This window comes from Cryptomeria japonica, chromosome 1 (genome assembly GCF_030272615.1).
Source record: "Cryptomeria japonica chromosome 1, Sugi_1.0, whole genome shotgun sequence".
In the NCBI taxonomy this organism is placed as follows: domain Eukaryota; kingdom Viridiplantae; phylum Streptophyta; class Pinopsida; order Cupressales; family Cupressaceae; genus Cryptomeria; species Cryptomeria japonica.
Genome location: NC_081405.1, coordinates 563,851,465 through 563,872,594, shown reverse-complemented (window position 1 = coordinate 563,872,594; position 21,130 = coordinate 563,851,465). Strand labels below are relative to the sequence as shown.

Below are 21,130 nucleotides of genomic sequence, written 5' to 3'. Positions count from 1 at the left end.
CTGAGTCTTAATTAAGATGTATGTTTGTTTATATGATCAAAATAGCTTCTATTTAATGAGGGTATCATGTATTTAAGGTTTATCTATTAAAGGGTGCATGAAACAAGTTTTAAATCCTTAATAATATTTGAATTTCTTGGGTTTTTCAATTTGCTGAGTCTTTGTTGAGTTTGCATTGAGACCAAGTCCAAGTCAAAAATCAGCTTGCTGAGTGGGAGATGAGTTTGAGTCTTGTAACACTGGTCATTACAAATACAAACATTAGAATGGCTCCAACATCTTAGCTGAGATCCTGTAGTTGATCTACTAAGCAGCCTGTGCAAGTCAAAAAGAGACATCTTTCCATACATCAATATCTAAGATGCCAGGTTAAAAGAGAGACTTGCACTTTTAGCAGCAGCATCTTTACCCTGATATAAATTGATAACAAGAACACCTTCAATGAAGTATATCCCTGGAGGAAAATAATTCACGATATTATGTCTTTTTGATCAGTGTCAACATGAAGGAAGAAGTCATTGAAGCTCTCCTCATATTAAATTGTTTATCGAAATTTATTGATCACTGGTCTTTTCCAGAAACCTTTTTGTGTGTTTGGATTATGGAAGAATTAGAACTTCTATTCTTCATTGCTTTCAAACTTGATACTCCACCTTAACTTGATATCTAAGAAATGTTGAAAGAGGCTTATAACAATAGTATGGTTGCAAAATTCTTTTGATGTGTTTTGGCTCCGGTAGCTGCACATATGACATGCATAATAATGATAAAAATTGAAATTATATTTCGGTCAAGTGAAAATAAAATCTTTTGTAATCATTCCTAAATTTGCTGAAGTCAAATCACTGTCATAGATTTCATGCCTGATGCAACTTTATGAATTGAACAGCCCAAGGCTATGTAGCCAATCTTTATTTCTTGTGTTTTTTGTTTAAAATTTCTTGGTATTTGTTGCAGCGGCTGCTCTACCTTGGAGACCTTTTAAGAGTGTTTATGTTCGAGGTCATATACTATATGAAAGGTCAAATGAACGCTGTTGGACACAAGATGAAATTGAAGGGCTTAGAAGGTATTTTAGATAATACTAGTTTAATGTAGGCTTTTTGACAAAGAAGCATTTAATGGACATGATATTTCCACAATCCATGTAAGTGATTGAGAATGCTGCTGGTAAAAACTGTGTAGGCATTTTTTGCATTGATTATGCACAAGGTTTAAGCAATTTACTTCAAATTTCTGATGGGGTTAACAATGTTATGTCAGTTTATATGTACTTATTAGTGTTTCTATGCATATATATTAGGTTACACGATGAACATGGGAAAAAATGGAATAAAATAGCACAGGTTCTTGGGAAGTGCAGATACCATGTGAAAGATAAATGGCGTGCCATAAGAAGAGGAGTGATGAAGCAAGGTACAGTTTCTCCTGAATATGTTAATATAGTCGGACATTGTGAATATTTTTTCTTGTTATCTTTTGTTTTTTCCTTCTCATGTCGTGTGTACAAATGATAATATAGACAATCTATGGTGACAAAAGACATGCTTCTGCTGTGTTTGCATTCTATTTTCATCTGCAGTTTATAGAAAATAATTCGAACTGCAAACCTATTTGATGCATTTTAAAATTTCATCATATGGAATAATGATGAATACCTTGAACTTTAAATAAATAATTAACAAAATTGAGAATTGGATATAAGTGAATATTCTTCAGTACACAGAATATTCTATTGTGCCCAACCTTCTGAAAGAGTGAAATCAGTACCTATAGTATCAGAGAATGGTCAATGTTTTTCCTTCTTAATTAAATAACTGAAGAGCTTCTTTGTTTGGTAAGATATTTTTGTATGTAGAAAGCTATGTTCCTTTGGTAAAATATGTTTTATCATATTGTGTTTCTGGCTTGAGTTTCTCAATTTCATTCTGCTTCTTGTTATTGTTTGGATTTTGTGGTATCTTTAGAAGTATTTACTCCTTTTACAAAGCAGTGCTTTCAACTTGGCTCTACTGATTTTTGATATGATTGGTACTTCCTCCTTCGTGGAATTGGACTGTTTTTAGGATTGCAGATATTTATGAAGATGAGTGTAGATGAAAAAAATGACCATTTTCTGATGTTTAATATTGTGGGACTATGATGGGATGACCCCACAACGCAGCGGTTAGCTGCGAGCCTCCTACATGGGAGGTGTTTTGTTCGAGTCTGCTCGAGTCCCATGTGTCCCACACACAGGCAATGGAGAGATAAGGTGATGCCTGGGCATGGAAGACAGGATGGCTCATGGAGATATAAGGGTGTTAATGCTGAACAAATACGAGGATGAGGCCCCTCAAAAATGTGGTCTCATTGGTTCCTAGTGGAGATATAAGGGTGTTAATGCCAAACAAATATGAGGATGAGGCCCCTCAAAAATGTTGTCTCACTGGTTCATAGCTCCAATCAAAAGCGATTTGGCTTAACCCATTACTGATGAAAAAAAAAAAATATTGTGGGAGTATAAAGGTCTGATATTGAGGGGGATTGAGAGAGTGGAGTTACTTAATGCTTTTATTCAAGATGTGGGGTATTTGGTAGAAAAGAAATGTAATGTGTCGTCCTGATTTTTTATTCAAGTGTTTGATAACAAGCAATAACACAACCAATGGAAAATCTTCTATGGTTTTTTAGATCTTGGTGTCCACTTCTGATGAAAATTCTGCAACTTATTTGTTTCCCAAAGCCACCATCAACTTGTACGGCCCTGCCCTAAGGCAATTTCACCAAGAAAAATTAGAATCACACCAAACCCTGCGAATGACCTACTGATCTTGGTCATCCAACTAAGAGAAGTGCAATGGATTAATACCCAGAAGCAAAAGATCAATAGCAAATAAATATGAACCAAAATGTGGGTAAACATGTGGCTGGAAATGTATGGCTAGGTTTGTATTTAAATCCCAAAACTCACAAATGCAAGCAAAACTCCTAAAATCACCAAGCACACCAAAAATTCTTGAAGTCCAACACAAAATACTTAATAAATCTTCATTCTTGCAAACCGACAGCACCAAACTCAAGCAAAACCTAGTTTAATCTCTAAATGAAACAAAGAACCAGCTAGGATGGGTCTTTCACCACCAAATCAAGACAAATCGCAGAGGGTTTTCACTTCAAAACTTCCAAGAATTCCAAAGTTCATTTTGATAGCATCTCTGTATGTGTATAAACTCAAAATGCAGAAATTAGAGCCCAAACCTTAATACATAGAGCTTGGGCAGAAAAATTAGGGCATTTCAAATATTTGAATATTTTATTCTCTCGAAAAAGGTCCCCATATAACCTTTTAAAAACAATTTTTGTCATCCACAACCTAGATGTCCAACTTGGGGACATACTTTTCGAAATATTTAACTCGTAAATATTAAAGTCACTTTTAAAACACTCGAGTGAAAATATAAAATATATTTTCTATGACCTTGAGAAAATCCTCAAGGCATCAAAAAAGAAACCTCTTCACGCTGAAGGTGAAATGGATGCCAAGCACCCAAAATAGCACTTACTAAAAATCAAGGTTACTAGGACAGGGAGGTACTTGGAGACTGGTACCGGTACTGGTACAACTAATTTTCAAAAATAGGAGACGGGGGTACTTCGAGATGCCAATTATTTTTTAATATAATTTAATAGTTTCTAGAATATATCATGACATAGAACTTTGAAAACAAGAATAGCAGTAAAGTTTAACATTAAAATTGAACAAAAATTGAAATTTAAATTGCTTATACTTGTTGATGTGTTTTTCATGCACATGCAAACACAAAATAAAATACCCAAACCAAAAGTATCTTATCCTCTCTTGAACAAAGTTACTCAAATGCTGAAGATTATCTTAAGGTTCACTTGAGACAACTCCAAGGTTCTGGTATGTCGGGTTACGATATATGGATAAGCTCGTTGGTTTGCTGTGATTATGCTGGGACACAAAGGGACTTATGTTGAATTGTCGAATGCTTGAATCGTTGGAACTTGATCATCTGATGTTGCAATCTTGTAATGCTTTTTGTCCTAAACTAGCTTGACTTTGAAAAAAGGGCAAAAGATGAAGGGTTGAGCAACTCTATCTTAAAGCCTAGAATGTAAGAATATGTGTGAATGATTAGATGGAATCCTACTGGGCAAGGTCTCACCATCATCTTGAACAATTTGACACAAGCTCATATCATTCTAGTTGACCACGCAAGGCACACTTACAATCAACAAGAGGCTAGTGGTATGGACTAAACGGATCCCACACAAATACATTCAACAAATTCTTCCATTCAACCTAATCAACATGAAAATAAATTGAGAAGTAAAGACTATGCAAGTTGTTGAAGTAACAAATCAAATTCACCATAACTTCAATGAAATAAATTGCTCTTTACAACAAGGTGTGGCACAACCTTTGCCTGATCCTAATCTAACTTATATTCTAATCTAGCTATCATCTTAGCTTTATTCACTATTCACTACTCTATTCACTAACTATTGGCCTTTACAAAATGAGGAGATTGAGCTTTATATTGAGAGCTCATTACAATGAATGGTCAGGATCAAATCTCCATCAACGACCAAGATTTAACAATGAAAACCCTAATTAGGGCTTGTTGTAAAAAACTCAATTTGGCCAATGAAATAATTACAACACTTTAGCATAACCAATAGATAATAAGGGTAGGTGCCTTGAAGTTTGTGCCATCATGGGTGAGTTAGGTACATTGAATCAAGACGTGCTGATGTGGAACTCCTTGATTTGGTGAGTGATGACTGGGATGCCACTTCAATTTGCACTTGTAGACTTGATTCATCACCATGAAGGGATGTTGAGAGATGTCCCTTGATACTCAACATTTCAAGCTCGCTCAAAGTAGTGGTGATGGGAAGCATTGATGTAGCTGAGTCATTCCTCCATCCTTGCTTGCTTGCCTTTGGGTGATTGTATGACTTCTCCATCCCGCTCCTTTGATCTCTTCATGTCTTTATGGTGCGGTGAGAGTTGAGATTCTTCCTTCCTTGATACCCTTGTGCTTGCTGATGAAGTTTTCTTCTTTGCATGGTGGTGTAGATCTTACAATCTTTCTCCTTTTGCTTTGCAATCACCATCCTCTCTCGTTTGCAAAACAAAACAAACATGATATCAAATACATAATATATAACCTTGATAGTTCTTCTAACTTGATATATTCTTTGATTTTATGTGTTTTGCAAGTTTGATAAGAGGATTTAGAGAAAATTCACTCTCATGAAGGAGCACTTGAAGTGTTTTTCGCTCCTAGAGAGGAGCTCTTGAAGTAGATTTTGCTCCTAAGGGTGGGCAATGGAAGCTATCTCAAGCTTAGTCTAATTCTGCCCTTCATCACTTCAGATTTGAATTATAATATCATTCATGCAAGTGGAGGCATCAAATTATCTTGGAAGAGGGTTCTACAAGCAATTTTGCTTCTAAAGTGAAGCACATGAAGTTCGCTCCACTAAGTGAGCACATGAAGTAACCCTCTAACTCACCCTTCATCATCTTAAATTCAAAATTGTTCTCTCCTAAGCATGTTAAGACATCAAATTAGCTCAAGGAAATGATCTATTAGCTGTTTTGTATCTTATTTTGGGCAAATGAAACAAATTCGCTCCCCTAGGCTTGAACATGAAGTTCGCTCCCCTCTGTCAATTCATGAAGTTCGCTCCCCTCTATCAATTCCTGAAGTTCCCTCACCTCCTTTGATTCTTGAAGTTCCTTCCCCTCCTTTGATGCGTGATGATGTTCACTATGAAGTGTTAGGAAGAATTTCGCTTCAAATGCGTATTTCGCTCCAAATGCTATGCATTTGAAGTAGATTGAACACTTAGTGTTTGCTCACTCATCGTGTTTCACTCTTTCCATTCAAACTTGCAAGATAAGGCTAATGGAACAACTTCGATCTTGATTAAGGGCATTCGAAGTGAATTTCACTCCTTAAGAGGAGCACTTGAAATTTTCAGCCTCAACCTCGAGCATTTAAAGTATCCCTACCTGGCAATCTTTCACATTCTTCGGTTGAACTTACGATGGGCTTTACTCCTCTTGTGATCAAGACGTTGCTAAAGGTTAACAAACTCACTCACTTCACCCCTCACACAAGGCTATCCATCTGATTCTTGGCTTCCTAACCATCTATACTTCCTCAAAGAAAAGGCTAATAGCTGAGGACTCCAACACTACCTTAGAAAGCAGGAAAAAAGTGGGGGTCCCCATTTGCGATGGGGCAATGTGTGAATACCTCACAATATTGTTGGTACCATATCCAATCTAAATGTCCTATGCATCGGGAAGTTTTTGAAAACATCTTCGATATTGAAGACGTGTCTTCATCTCCGGTATATGTCTCAGGGGGTACGAGACGCATCTTCTGGTAACATAGCTAAAAATAGAATATACCAAAAATAGCATTGCTGTTGAAGACCACTGAAATTGAAAACATGAGCTCTCCATAGAACAATGGGTCCCCTAACTAACTACAAATAACCTACAAGAACCTGAGAATAGGCTAATAGAAAGCAAAGTTGACTAGTTGTGAGAAGGGGATGTTACAGTCCTCCCTCCCCTCAATTGATTGCCCTCAAGCAATTGCTGGTTCAGATGTTGTAAGATCTGCTCACTCTCCCAAGTAGTATCCTCCACTAGTAAGCTCTTCCACTTCACCAATTGCTCCTTGATAGTCCTTCTCCATAGAGTTCGCTCCTTAAAATCATTCATTGCTTTTGGAATCAACACAATTTGCCTTCCTCCTCAAGAGGAGGCATCTTTGAAGAGGGGATCACATTATGCCCCTTGTGCCCTCTTGAGGTGTATTATGTGAAAAACATTACGCACCTTGCTATTCTCAAGTAACTCAATCTCATATGCCACCTCTCTGATCCTTTTGGAGATCCAAAACAGCCCATAAAAGAACGGCTTCAACTTCCCTAGCCCACTCTTCTTGAGTGGACTGTCTGTAGGGCTAAAAATGCAAGTAAACCATGTTTGCTACCTCAAATGCACGCTCAACACAATGCTGGTCTGCATATAAATTTTGCTTATTCTAAGCATGCTGGAATTTGTCCCTCAAAGATGTCATAATGTCCCTACTCTCTTGTAATAGATTTTTGGACTTAGGAACTCTGCTATCTCCAAAAAGCAAATCAATTAAGCTAGGAGCTTCATAACCACACAAGGCTATGAAGGATGACATCTTGATAGTCACATGGTAGGTGGAGTTATAGCAATATGCCCCCAAATGTAGTCACTTTACCCATGTCGTTTGCTGCCTTGAAACATAGCTGCACCGGTATCCTTCAACCCATTTGTTGACAATTTCAGTTTGTCTATTGTTTTGGGGGTGGTAACTAGTGCTAGGAGTCAATGGCCCACATAATTTAAACAACTCTTGCCAAATAAAACTCATAAACTTGCTGTTCCTGTCAGTGACCATGTTTTTTAGCATCCCATGAAGTCTAAATACCTCTCTAAAAAATAAAGCTGCCACCTGTACCATTGTAAACACTGCTGAAAATGGCATAAAAGTGAGCAAATTTCGTCAATCTGTCCACTCTCACATAAATAGAATCCTTCCTTTGCACCTCGGGAAGTCCTGTAATGAAGTCTGTAGAGATACTTTCCCATTTCTATGTTGGAATAGACAAGGGCTGCAATAAACCAGCTGGGTAAATATGTTCTTTTTTGTTTTGTTGGCATATTGGACATTCATGAACATACTTAAGGATCTTAGTTTTTAATCCCTTTCATGAGAATGTTTGATGAATCTGCTTGTATGTCTTATAAAATCCAGGGTGGCCAGCCATAGGAACATCAAGGAATGTTTTTAAAACCTTCAACTTAAGCCTAGCGTTAGGAACCAACATTAATCTTTGCTTATAAAATATAAGCCCATCCCCTTACCTTATACTTATCATCAGGCAAGGAACCATCCAAAATACTGTTGGCATGTGTTCTTGGCATATTCAACGAGGATTTGCTCCTTCCAATCTGCTGCTATATCTATTAATGAGCCAAAATGTCGCCTTCTTGACAAAGCATAAACCTCTACATTTCTTTCCCCTTTGACATAGTCAATGTCAAAATCATAAGCCTACAAATTACTAATCCATTTCTGTTGTCTATCATTAAGATCTTTTTGATTAAGTATATGAGGCTGTTATGATTAGTCTTTACAAAGAATTTACCTCAAACTAGATATTCTGAATTTAGTCAACACATGCATAATGGTTAACATCTCCTTATCATAAATTGAATAACTCCTCTCTTCACCTCTTACTTATTGCTTTCATAAGCAATCAAATGTTTATTTTGCATAGGGAAGCCTTAATACCATCCCCTGAAGCATCACATTCAAGCTCAAAAGGCTTAGAGAAATCCAGAATAGCCAAAACAAGGCATGTGCTCATCAACTGTTTGAAGCTATCAAAAGATTTCTATGCTGATTCAGACCAAGTGAAGGCCCCCGTTTTAGTCAAATCTGTGAGTGGGACAGCCAACTGTGAAAACCCTTTAAAAGCCACATAGCCCTAAGAATCCCTTCAACCATGTAGGATTTGTGGGTGGAGGCCAATCAAGGATTGCTTTGATTTTTTTCAAGATCCACACTAACTCCCTTAGAGCTAATCATATATCCAAGATACAACAACTCAGTAATCCCAAATTTGCATTTTGACTCCTTTGCAAACAATGATTTGGCCTCAAGAATGCCTAGAACCTCATCAAGATGCCTCAAATGCTCTTCCCAAGACCTGCTGAAATTAATATATCATCAAAGAATATCAATACAAACTTACGTAGCTGCTTGTTGAAGGCCCTGTAATCTGATGATATCCAGATCTAAAGTCTATCTTGGAGAAATAGACTGCTCCATGTAGCTCATCAACGATTTCATCTATTTGTGGGAATGGTTAACTATTTTTAATTGTTTTCTTGTTTAAGGCCCTGTAATAAAGATGCCTCAAATGCTCTTCCCAAGACTTGCTGAAATTAATATATCATCAAAGAATATCAATACAAACTTACGTAGCTTCTTGTTGAAGACCCACTTCATACAAGATTGAAAAGTAGCAGGCACATTGGTCAATCCCAAGGGTATGACTAAAAACTCGAAGTGGCCAAAGTGACATTTGAAGGCTGATATCCTCCTCTCTTACCTGAGGAGAAATAGACTGCTCCATGTAGCTTATCAATGAGTAAATCTATTCGTGGGATTGGGTAACTGTTTTTGTTGTTGAAGGCCCTGTAATCAATGCACATGTGCATGGTTCCATCTTTCTTCACCAAAACAACCAAAGAAGCAAATGGACTCTTACTCTATCTAATGTGCCCTATCTCCAATAGCTCGTAGATAGCCTTCTCAATCTCATCCTTATGACTCTTAGGATGCCTGCAGGGAGTAGGAATAACAGATTTTGCTCCCTCCAACTCAATTACCTACTCAACGCCTCTATCAGGAGGCCTACTTGGAGGAATGCTACTAAAGTCCTTGCTTTGCATAGATAGCAAAGCCTGAATCTCTAGGTGATATGATCTCTTCTCTTCTTTTGTAATTGTAGGCATGATTATGCACTTTGCTGCCCACTCTACCTGATCATGTCTAAAAAGCCTCTCCATGTGCTTGAAAGAGACAAACTTGTGGTCCTCCATTGGACATTCTTCCCAAAACAACATTCCCCTTTGATTTAAATTTCAGCTCCGTAGTCTGAAACTTAAGTGTGATCTCTCCTAAGCAACACAACCATTGAATGCCCAACATTGCATCCGTGTCTCCAATGCTAACCACATAGAAGTCATCCTTGACTAAATAGTTCCCCAACTGAAGGCTCAACTGTGAGATCATCCTAGTGCATGTAAAGGTGAATCCATCTAGAACCATAACTCCAAAACCATCAACATCCTCTATCTTATGACCTTGCATGCTACAAGTCCCTCATCGATGAAGTTATGAGTAGCCCCTCTATCAATTAATGCCACCAAGCGCTGTCCACCTAAGACTTGTTGGACTTGAAACAATTTGGTCTTTTAAAAATTATAGAGTTGGGCAAGTGTACCCTCACTCTTCTCCTCCTTTTGCAACTTCTCTGAAGACTTTTCTTCGTCCTTTTCTTTAGAACTAGACTATTGGTCTGATTTATCAGCTGCTGATTCATCAGCTAAATAGTCTTCTATCTGGTTTGTCTTTACTTACATTGCACATTTATGTCTTGGGGCCAAGGTTCTTTGCATGTGAAGCATAAATTTTTCCTTGAGTCATTTAGGGCCTCATTGTCTAATCTTGGAGTCATCTTCTTTGGCTGATTGGAATCCTTTTGAAAATGTTTTTGCCCTTTTTGCTTGAAAAGTCTTTGATTGGAATTTTGACTTAGGGGCAGCCAACTCCATATTCTATGATCTTAGGATCCACCCCCTGATAGGATCCATTAGTCCTTCACTAAAAAGGCCTACAAATTTCCTTTCTATGATCTTGAAAACATCGTTGGTAGCCTCTGAAATTCTGCTATGTAAGTCTCAAGTGAACCATATTGCTTCAGCTGTGCCAACTTTCTAAAGTTCAACTAAGGGTCCTTATATTACCTCTCGATGGTTTTGTTAGTAAACTCATCATATGTGGTGATTGATTGATGACCCAAGGTGATTAAGCCATGGTACCACCACTCATTCACAATGCCATCCAAATGTGAAGTGGCAAACTTAATTGCTTCATACTCAACCATTTTTCTAAGAGCAAAATAATTATCCAGCTTCTGAACCCAAGCTATAGCTGCACAACTGTCACTTACATTGAAGTGTGCAAGAGTAACTTTGCTCAAGGCCTGCTGTAAGTCTTTCTGCACTGCTGGTCCTCTCTGCTCAGCTCTACCTCCTCCCTTTTTCTTCCTCTGACCCATGTACTCATTAAATAATAAATGGTGCTTAATCTCCTCAGGAAGAGTGTCATACTCTGCATAGACATGCCTCAAGTCATCTACAAGTGGAAGTGGAGTCTTATGAGCAGCCTGAACCTCATCTCTTCATAGGAAAGTGTGTTGTAGGGGCCTAGACAGTGAACCTGACCCTTTTATAATAGTTTGTGTCTCATTGTTATCTTGCTGATTTGAAGAACTTGTTTCTCTACTTTGTGTTTGTGCCTTGTGAGTTGTTTTGAATCACCCGTGTCATTCTGATTGATTTTACCAAGTAATTGTGACATCATGTCCATCATAGCATCAGCTCTCCCCTTGTTTCTTTCTGCCATACAACTTGGTGGTCTTCACAAATTTGGTGTATTTCCTGTAGAACTGTCACTTTTGCCACCCAAAACCCCTTGTACTGTTTGACTAGTTGTGAATGGGTCTATAGCTTATGGTGGTTGGATAGGCAAGTTGGGATTTGATTTGTTCTTTCTTAAGTTGAAATGGTGTGTAAAAGGTGGTTGCATAACTTGCAACAGGCTGGCAAGAAAATCTGAGCTTTGATACCACTGTAATGGGTCTCCCTGATTTTTTTTTGAAGTGTATGATAACAAGCATTAACACAAGCAATGGAAAATGATAGCTTTCTGATAATGAAATCAGATTCATCTCTTTCATTGCATAATCATCTGCTGTTGCTATTTCATTGAATTCATTTGGCTTTCCACGTACATATCATCATACAAAACTAATGCAACTAGCAATTAGCTTTAACACTGAAAAGACATACAAAATAGAAGCAATATTAAACAGTTTCAGACCTGCAACTTTGCGATCACACTGAAGAAGTCATGACTGTCCTCTTTGTAGCATCATTTTTGGCCATGGTATGATGCACCAAATTTTTAATGTGCTCAAGGTGTCCCAATGAGAAAATAATCTTTCACTTGGAATGAACCGAACCAGATAAAATTACTGCTGCCAGCAAAAAAGCCTCCCAACACAATTGAAAAGTCCACTCAAAGCTTCTGCAATAGGGCAGGCTGTCATGTCCCCTCCTTGATCATTATACATAACCTAAATAAAGTAATTATTATTAATTAATATAATAATTATCAACAAATGATTATTTGGAATCATTAAATATTATTATTTAATTAATATCTATTAATTAATATTCTTGAAATGTTTAAATAAAATAAATTAATATTATATTTGAAAAATATATATATTTAATATTAAATATTAATAAAATAGTGATATTTAAATGTTTGATCAATAACAGTGTGTAACTGTAATTGATCAATTAATAAGTAGACATTCAAACAAATATAATAATAAATAAATTCAGAAAACAAATATTCAATTAAAACAAAATATAATAGAATAGCATTCATCCTGATCAATAAATAAAGTTAATTATTAAATCAAATACTAAGTAGACTGCTGGTGTCAGAGATTGTCCCCTCAACAATAGACAGTTATATTCAGCAAGAGTCATATCAGAGACAACAATATTCATATTACAGATGGTTAATATTGAATAATACAAGCAAGTGATTAGCAAAGATGGGAAATTGTCTTTACACATAACAATCACCAGATGACAGCGATTTGAATATACATAAGAAAAGTCAGCGATTACACTTGCACAGTGTTAAGGAATAAGAGTTAGTAATAGCAGCTTTTAAAGAAAGATGTAGTGCTGAGTTTAATGAAATAAATAAACAACAATGAACAGCAATGTATGAACAGCGACTATGATTATTGTGACCACAGCATGAAGAACATCAACTTAGTGACAGCGATGTACAAGAGCAGTAATTTCTGTGATAAAAGTCTATGTTTTGGAACCGCCGATTAAGCAACAATTAATACAATGAGAGCTGCGATTTAAGATGTTATCGTTTGGAGAAGAATTATTTAAGGGAGTCAATAAAGTCACAATGACATAAACCAGTGATTATTCTAATCAGATGATTAGTTATCTAATGAGAAAGCAGCAATTAAAGAGGTAATAAAATAATCATTAGTATGCAGATAGATGTAGTTATGTTATGAAGAGGTGCAAATTGATTATGGAGAGAAGAGACGTGTCTCCCAAAAATGCATCCCTTCCCATTGTGCAAAGATATAAGAAAAGAAAATAGATGGGATATACATTGGCAGAGAATATGTAGAAAATATAATAGAAGGTTTGTAAAAAGAAGAATTTGTGAAGGAGATATAAGATGAGGATTATAGCAGATTTATGAAGCATAGTTTTGTTAATTTATAGCTAGGTCGGATCCCTTGCTTAGGCCGACCTAGTTCACTTAATTGCTAAGTGGCCTTTGGCCTTAGCAATTCAGCTTTATATTTATCTGGGCCTATTTGGGCGATTGTGTAATATATTATAATAGGGCAGGCCCTATTTGGGCACACCTAATATGCAACTTGTAAAGTGTTATTGGTTTGACTCTATAATGTAACTTGTGAATTTGTAATTTGGTGCCAAGGCCGACCTAGGCATAAGGGTTAAGGGCATGTATATAAAAGAAAGGTGACTTGTAGTCACAAGTGCATTAAGTTGTAAGGAAAATTCATCTCTGATTCTGTGAGTTCCTCCAGTAGCGATTAGCATCTGCAAGTCATCTCTAAGGCAGTGAATTAGATCTTCCAGCCAGTGAACTGTTTCCAGGCTGGGCGAATATCTTGCTAGGTCAGCTGAAGTCATTCTAGGCTGCCTAACCTGCTATAGGCTACCGAATCTGCTGCAGGACGTTGAATCCTTGAGTTAGCTGTGCGACATCTTCCAAGTGCAAGCTCAATCCATCAGCAAATCATATTCTGGGCATCATTATCGGACTGAGATCAGAATCAAGGTTCAGATAAGTAGGGTTTCGGTGCTTATGTTTTGTGCCCTAGCTAGGCAAGGTTGTAATCTGTCTCTACCTTATTCTAAACAAATCTGAGATTCTTTGTTGCTGGGTTTTTCCTCCAAGAGGGAGGTTTTCCCAGGATATCATCGTGTTATGTGTTTACTTTACTTTGCATTCTTATTTTCTGTTAATTACTGCTAATCTGATCACTTAAAGTAAAAACTAACAAGTTTAGCATATTTATTAAGCACATTGGAGCAGATATAAATATAGAAAGACAGATCATTGAAGGAGAATAAATATGACTCAATGAAGCAAATAAATAAAATTGTGTGAGATATTAATTAAAGAACGAAGTCATCAAAGTCTATCATCTTGTGTAAGGAACTATAACCAAATTCAAGAGCAACACTTTGAGATCTGCAGACATCATTGTTTCAGTCATAGTATATCTCCCATGGACAAATCAGAGGAAGTTATCAAGATAAGTCTATCTTCCAAAATTATTCTTAGCATTATGAATTAAATATTATAGGAAAATGTCTTCAGAATTAATGAAATTATATTTATAAATGCATTACAATTCTCACTTTAAGTTAGAATTATTGTTTTAGGACTAAATCAAGGTGAATCCCAAATGGGGACATTACATAGGCGCTGTTGTCGGGAATAATCATTATGTTATGTTGTTATGTTGTTATCGGTAATGATGAGTTACGGCGGTCAGTTAGTTAGCCGACGGGTCGGTAGTTGGAGTCGCGACGGTTGTGTCGCACCCCTTCGGCTGTCATATATTGTACCACCTCCGGGTGTTGGAGGACATGTAATGTAATAGTGACGACAGGTTATAATATGAACATCCTTTGACATTAATGGCAAGCTTATTCTGGTACTTCTTTTGTATTTGCATTGTGCATTACTGTTCAGTTTCTGTATTCTTCCTGTTTACCCAGTGAGGTAAACATTTGGCGCCGTTGCCGACACGAACTCGGGAACAGGAGACACGGATGGCGCACAGACACAATGGGCCTACCCGTTGGTGAGGTGAACCCGGAGGTCGACAATGCCCAAACAGAACTCTACGTAGGAGAAGACACTGCGACGAGAGAATTTTCGATTCTACTCCAAGTAGCCATTCAGACCTACGTGCGACGAGAGGCGGCGGAGGCGGAAGTCCCACCAAGTGCCGTGTGGACAGCGTTGGAAGTGAGTCCGGAGGTAAATCGGTTAATGAACCATCTCCCCCGACTGCTAGCACAAGCATCGTTGGCACAACAAGCTCGCTTGGAGGAGATTGCCCGGGAGGAGCGACGCCAAGAAATTTTGCAACAGTACGAGGAACGGGAAGCAGAACGAGATGGCGCCAGGTCAGGGGCATTTGAACCGTGAGCCATATGGGACGGAATAAAAGAACACTTATTGTAATAATTATGTCATATTGTTGGCATAAACTTGTCTTCCACATTATGAATGAATAAAAGTGTTCTACTTTTTATGTCAAGTATATAGAAAGCTGTTGGGAATTAATGCCCAATACACTCAATAAAGACAAAAATAAGCAACAATATATAGATGAACGTGCAGTAGCCCAACGTGCCTTGATCCTTGAACAGCAAGCGGAAAGGCGACAGAGGTATAAGCGAAGAGAGGAGGAACGCTCCGAAGGGGACGGTGAGGCCAGCGGCCACCCACGGAGTCGGGAGGAGTTACTTGCGGAAACTCGCCGCAGGATAGAGTATACCAAAACTCAGTTGAGGGATTTGAGGGACTTGCCACACACACCAAAGGCTAGGAAAACTCCAAGGAGTGGGGAGGAGGCAGGAGAGGGAGAAGACACCGGGGCTGCCAGGAGTGTCGGAGGGACACCGGGGCACGGCGGTCAAGCACCCCTTATAGGATCTGACCCATCCAGAGTAGGACAACAACCACCACTAGTAAAAAGGCAAGGTATGGCACAAAAACAAAAACTTCCAAAGTTCCATGGGGATGGGAAAGAAGACCCTGTCCGCCACTGTCGCACTTGTGAAACAATTTGGGGAGCGAATGGTGTTACCGATGAGGACGAGTGGGTAACACAGTTTCCCGCAACTCTGAGGGGCGTAGCCATCGACTGGTTTTCGGATACGGATAAGGCTAAGATTAGCACATGGGCAGACTTGAAGAAGGAATTTCAAGCAGAGTTTCGTCTCCTAAGAGACGACAATGAGATCGTAGCCGAAATCTACGGCACGAAACAGAGGAAGGACGAGACTGTCCGAACCTACAGCCGGCGGCTCAAAGAGCTGCTAGGAAAGATGGAGAACCAGCCGGCAGACGGACTGAAAAAACGGTGGTTCGTAGAAGGTCTAAAGAAATCCCTTAGACGAAAAATGAAAATAGTACCTCCTTCTTCATATTCCGACGCCTATAACAGGGCAATGGATTTAGAAAGTGAACAGAAGACGTCCAAGAAGAAGAAAAATAAATCCTCATCGGAGGATGATTCCTCTTCTGACAAAAGTGATAGCAGTGATGACGACTCTAATCGGAAGGTACGGGCTCTCCAAAAAGATATGGAGCGAATGATGAGAGAGATAAAGGCAACCAAAGGAAGCACAAGCAAGGGCGACGAAGGGGAGTTATGGTGCACGGATTGCCGTACCGACGGACACACCAAGGGGTCTTGTCTGAAAAAAGCATTTTGTGATATTTGCCAGATTGCCGGACACCTTACCAAGGAGTGTCCGTACAATATGAGGACCCGTAGCCAACAAGTTCTCTTTACAGAACCATCTGCGTCAGCTGGCACGTCCCAGCCTGCGAGCAACAACGCCTCGTCTGGCGGCTATCGAAACAATAGGCAAGGAAGAGGTAATAATAACAATACGAATAATGGAAGCCGTATCCAGTATGACGCCAAGGGCCGGCCAATTATCCAATGTAGGGCCTGTAATCAGTGGGGGCACTTCGCCCGTGATTGCACGAAGGAAGCCACCCCTCAGCACCTCTGCCATTGGTGTGGGCCAGGCGACCATGAGGACGCAAATTGCCCGCAGGCAGGGGTTAATCTCCTCAACATTGAGAAGGCTGAGAAGACTAGTGAGAAAGAAGTACTGGCGATCACCCGCGCCCAGACGAAAAAAGCCACTTATCCCGACCCCCGTATGGAGAAGGAGAGATTACGGGAGGCAAAGGCCAATATTGAACGTGAGATGACGACCGAACGACGGGACAACGAGGTGGCTAGTACATCATTCCGTACGGAAGCGGAAAATAACATCATTGAGCAAATCTTGCAGATAGAGGTGCCGATAAAGGTAAAAGACCTTCTAGACTCTATGCCACAATTGAGGACTGCCATCCTCACCAATGTGCAAAGCACCGCATCGTCGAGTGCACCACAGGTAGGGGTTCCCGCCACCGCATCGTCGAGTGCACCATAGGTAGGGGTTCCCGCCACCGCTACAAAGAGTACACCACAGGTGGAGGTTTCCGTCAGCCCTTCGACTGACCCGATGTTACTAGCCGTGAGCAGTGGTAGACACCTAGCTGTGGTAGAAATGGGTATCCGTGGGACCATTTTGAAGGACACCATTGTGGACGGAGGATCTGGGGTGAATGTACTACCAGAAGAAACATGGAAGTGGCTGGGGAAGCCCACCCTGTGGCCACCCACATTTAACCTGGTGGGAGCGGACCAACACGGCATTAAGCCACTCGGCCTGTTGATGGCCCAGCAAGTGACAATTGGTACGCAACCATTCTTGTTAGATTTTGTGGTTATTCCCTCGAAGAAGAAAGGCTATGACGCCATCCTGGGGAGAGCGTGGTTGATCAACGCGAGGGTAAACCATAACTGGAAGAAAAATACACTTTCCATGGAGAAGGGAGGGCGGAAATATACCATTGACCTACACACCCAAGATGTCGGCGAAGAGGTCGCCTCTTCCGACTCGGACTTGGAGGACTCTAATAAAGGGGAAGGGGGTCCCGATGAAAGTAAGGGCAAGAACGCAATGGAGCCGAACAGTGAAGGAGTGCTAGAATTGGAGGGATGTTCTGAAGATGAGGTATGCTCGACTAACGGGCTCTTCCACTGGCAAATGGAGGATTACGAAATGTTCCAAAGCCACAGGCTCGAAGTAGAGGAACCAAAGCAACCAACAGAGGTGTACCTGCCGGAATACAAAGAATATTGGAAGGGAGACGCCCCAAACCCTGGCAACATAAATAATCCGAAGAGTGTCGGCAACGATTGGAATCCTGTGTGGAAGGCCGTAGCCTTCAAAATCTTTATTATTCTTCTTCTTCTTATGTACGGGAAGGAGACTGTGGTCCCTGTAGAATTTGTGGTTCCAGGTCTTCGGATGGCCATGGAAAATAAACTTGCCACCAATAGGTTCAAATTGAAACCCTACCACGAGAAGCGCGTAGGGGACCTAAGAGGCCGGACGGACACCCGAGAGCCCAAAGGGGGACCTGAGCAGATGGAAGGGGACCTGAGAGGCGAGGCAGGCGACTCAAGAGGCACAGGACCACAACAGGAGACCCTTGGGCAAGGAAAATTGAGAAGGATGAAGGGCGATCTCAGAGATAGGGGACCCCAGCAGAAGACTCTCTAGCAGAAAAAAAAAAAAGAAAAAAAAAAGAAGAAAAAAAAAAAAAAAAGAAGAAAAAAACGTATGGCCGTACGGGTCAGCTAACCGTACGGAAAAAAGAAAGCCACGGTGGCACCACCGTACGGTAGCACCACTGTGCAGTGGCAACACCGACGGTGGAACCACCGTGCGGTGGCAACACCGACAGTGGGGCCACCGTACGGTAGCACCACCGTGCGGTGGCAACATCGACGATGGGGCCACCGGCGGTGTAACCACCGTACGGTAGCACCACCGTGCGGTGGTAACACCGACGGTGGAACCACCGTGCGGTGGCAACACCGATGGTGGGACCACCGTGCGGTGGAACCATCGTACGGTAGCACGTCCACCACCGTGCGGTGGAAACCACTACTGTCGTGGAGCACGAAGACATAAACGCAGCCCCCGCACAAACAAACACAGTCGTACGGTGGAGGGTGTTGACCGCACGATCGGAGGTGCCAGTGCTGTTGTTGGGAGCGCACCTGGGGCGCTGCCCCTCGACCCCGCTGGGGCGCTGCCCCAGACCCCGTGGGGGCGCTGCCCCTCGACCCCGCTGGGGGCGTTGCCCCCAGACCCCCAGTTTATTTTTGAGCTACAGAATACCACGGGAAGTGTTGTGCTTGCTTGTCCGTACTGTGAGAAAGAAGCCTGCAGAGAAAGAAGCCTACAGCTAAGCATTGGAGGGGAAGAAATAAGCCGTAGAGGGAGACGGATTTGGAGGTTGGGAACAAACAGAGTTTGAGGGAAGGCATTGCAGGTCTGCACAGTTGTATGACACCAGGGAGTTATTCAGTTCAGTTTTTAGCCTTTGGGGAGTGTGATGGAGGATTTGAGGTGTCTCCTAGCATTTGTGCCAGTGGATTGTGGCCACCTCCAGGCATGACTGGTACGCTTTGAGGAACTCGGAGGATGTCTCGGCTGGACGTGAGGTTGCCGTGGTGGATACACAGAGGGCTCGGGAGGAGCTGACCACCAGGTTGGAGGCAATAGTCGCGTGAGACTTAGTTCAGCGTACCTAGGAGAGTAGCACGGGTGGCTATCGAGGACAAATTGGCTAGGGAGACAGTATCATTTGAGTAGCAGTTGGTGGAAGCTGAGACTGACAAACGTGGTTTGCAGACAAGTTTGGGTTAGGCCCCGGAGGACTGTGATGGCAAAGGAAGCAATATTGGTGAAATCTGCACTTGAGCATCGGATGGTAGCAGAAAAGGTTTTCAGGTGAGGACGTAGCAAGTGTATAAGATCTGGGCCCGACTAGCGTCAGTAGTTCCTGCCGTTCATCTCTATTTTGTATTAAGTCGTCGGAGTCGACTTCTTTTCTTGGGGGGGATGATGTTGTCGGGAATAATCATTATGTTATGTTGTTATGTTGTTATCGGTAATGATGAGTTACGGCGGTCAGTTAGTTAGCCGACGGGTAGGTAGTTGGAGTCGCGACGGTTGTGTCGCACCCCTTCGGCTGTCATATATTGTACCACCTCCGGGTGTTGGAGGACATGTAATGTAATATTGACGACAGGTTATAATATGAACATCCTTTGACATTAATGGCAAGCTTATTCTGGTACTTCTTTTGTATTTGCATTGTGCATTACTGTTCAGTTTCTGTATTCTTCCTGTTTACCCAGTGAGGTAAACAGGCGCTGCTCCAACAGGGGCGGTTTGCCTAAAATATTCATCTCATCTCCTACTCCATGAATCTGTCCCAAACTGCAAACATAGGTTCTTTAGAACTTGGCATCCACTTCTGAGGAAGATCCTGCAACTTATTTGTTTCCCAAAAGCCCTAGCATGATTTCCAAAGCCGCCTTCAACCTGTACGGTCTTGCCTTAGGGCGATTTCACCAAGAAAAATCAGAATCACACCAAACCCTGCAAATGACCTACTGATCTTGGTTGCCCAACTGAGAGAAGTGCAATGGATTATACCCATAAGTGCAAGATCAATAACCAAAGAAATAAGAACAACTGGGTTTGTGTTTTCATCCTAAAACTCACAAATGCAACCACAACCCCTAAAATCACCGAACACACCAAAAATTTTCTTAGTCCAAGTCAAAATACTTCATTAAATCTTCACCCTTGCAAACCCACAGCACCAAACTCAAGCAAAAATCAGAATCACACCAAACCCTGCAAATGACCTACTGATCTTGGTTGCCCAACTGAGAGAAGTGCAATGGATTATACCCAGAAGTGCAAGATCAATAACCAAAGAAATAAGAACAATTGGGTTTGTGTTTTCATCCTAAAACTCACAAATGCAACCACAACCCCTAAAATCACCAAACAGACCAAAAATTTCTGTAGTCCAAGTCAAAATACTTCATAAAATCTCCATCCTTGCAAACCCACAGCACCAAACTCAAGCAAAAACCAATGTAGTCTTTGAATGAAACAAACAAACAGCTAGGGCAGATATTTCACCACCAAAACTATTCAAATTGTAGACAGTTTTTGTCCTCGCTAACTCCAAGAAGAACTCCAAAGTTCATTTTGACAACATCGTTGTATGTGGGTAAACTTAGAGTGCTGCAATGAGAGCCCAAACCCCAATAAATAGAGCTTGGAGGGAAAAATTAGGGCATTTCAAATATTTGAATATTTTATTCCCTCAAAAAAGGCTCGCATATAACCTTTTAAAAACAACATTTGTCCCCTAGAGCCTAGGCGTCCAACATGTGGACATACTTTTTGAAATATTTAACACTTAAGACTGAG

The 21,130-nt window shown here is 40.7% G+C and overlaps 1 protein-coding gene across 1 annotated transcript in view; it reads left to right on the top strand.

Moving 5' to 3' along the window:
* The window catches only part of LOC131043951 (uncharacterized), a 153,411-nt gene that overhangs the window by 92,808 nt on the left and 39,473 nt on the right, over positions 1–21,130 (top strand). Inside the window, exons 3-4 of the mRNA XM_057977210.2 lie at positions 958–1,069; positions 1,304–1,416. Of these exons, the coding sequence (XP_057833193.2) occupies positions 958–1,069; positions 1,304–1,416 (225 nt within the window). The remainder of the gene's footprint in view (positions 1–957; positions 1,070–1,303; positions 1,417–21,130) is intronic.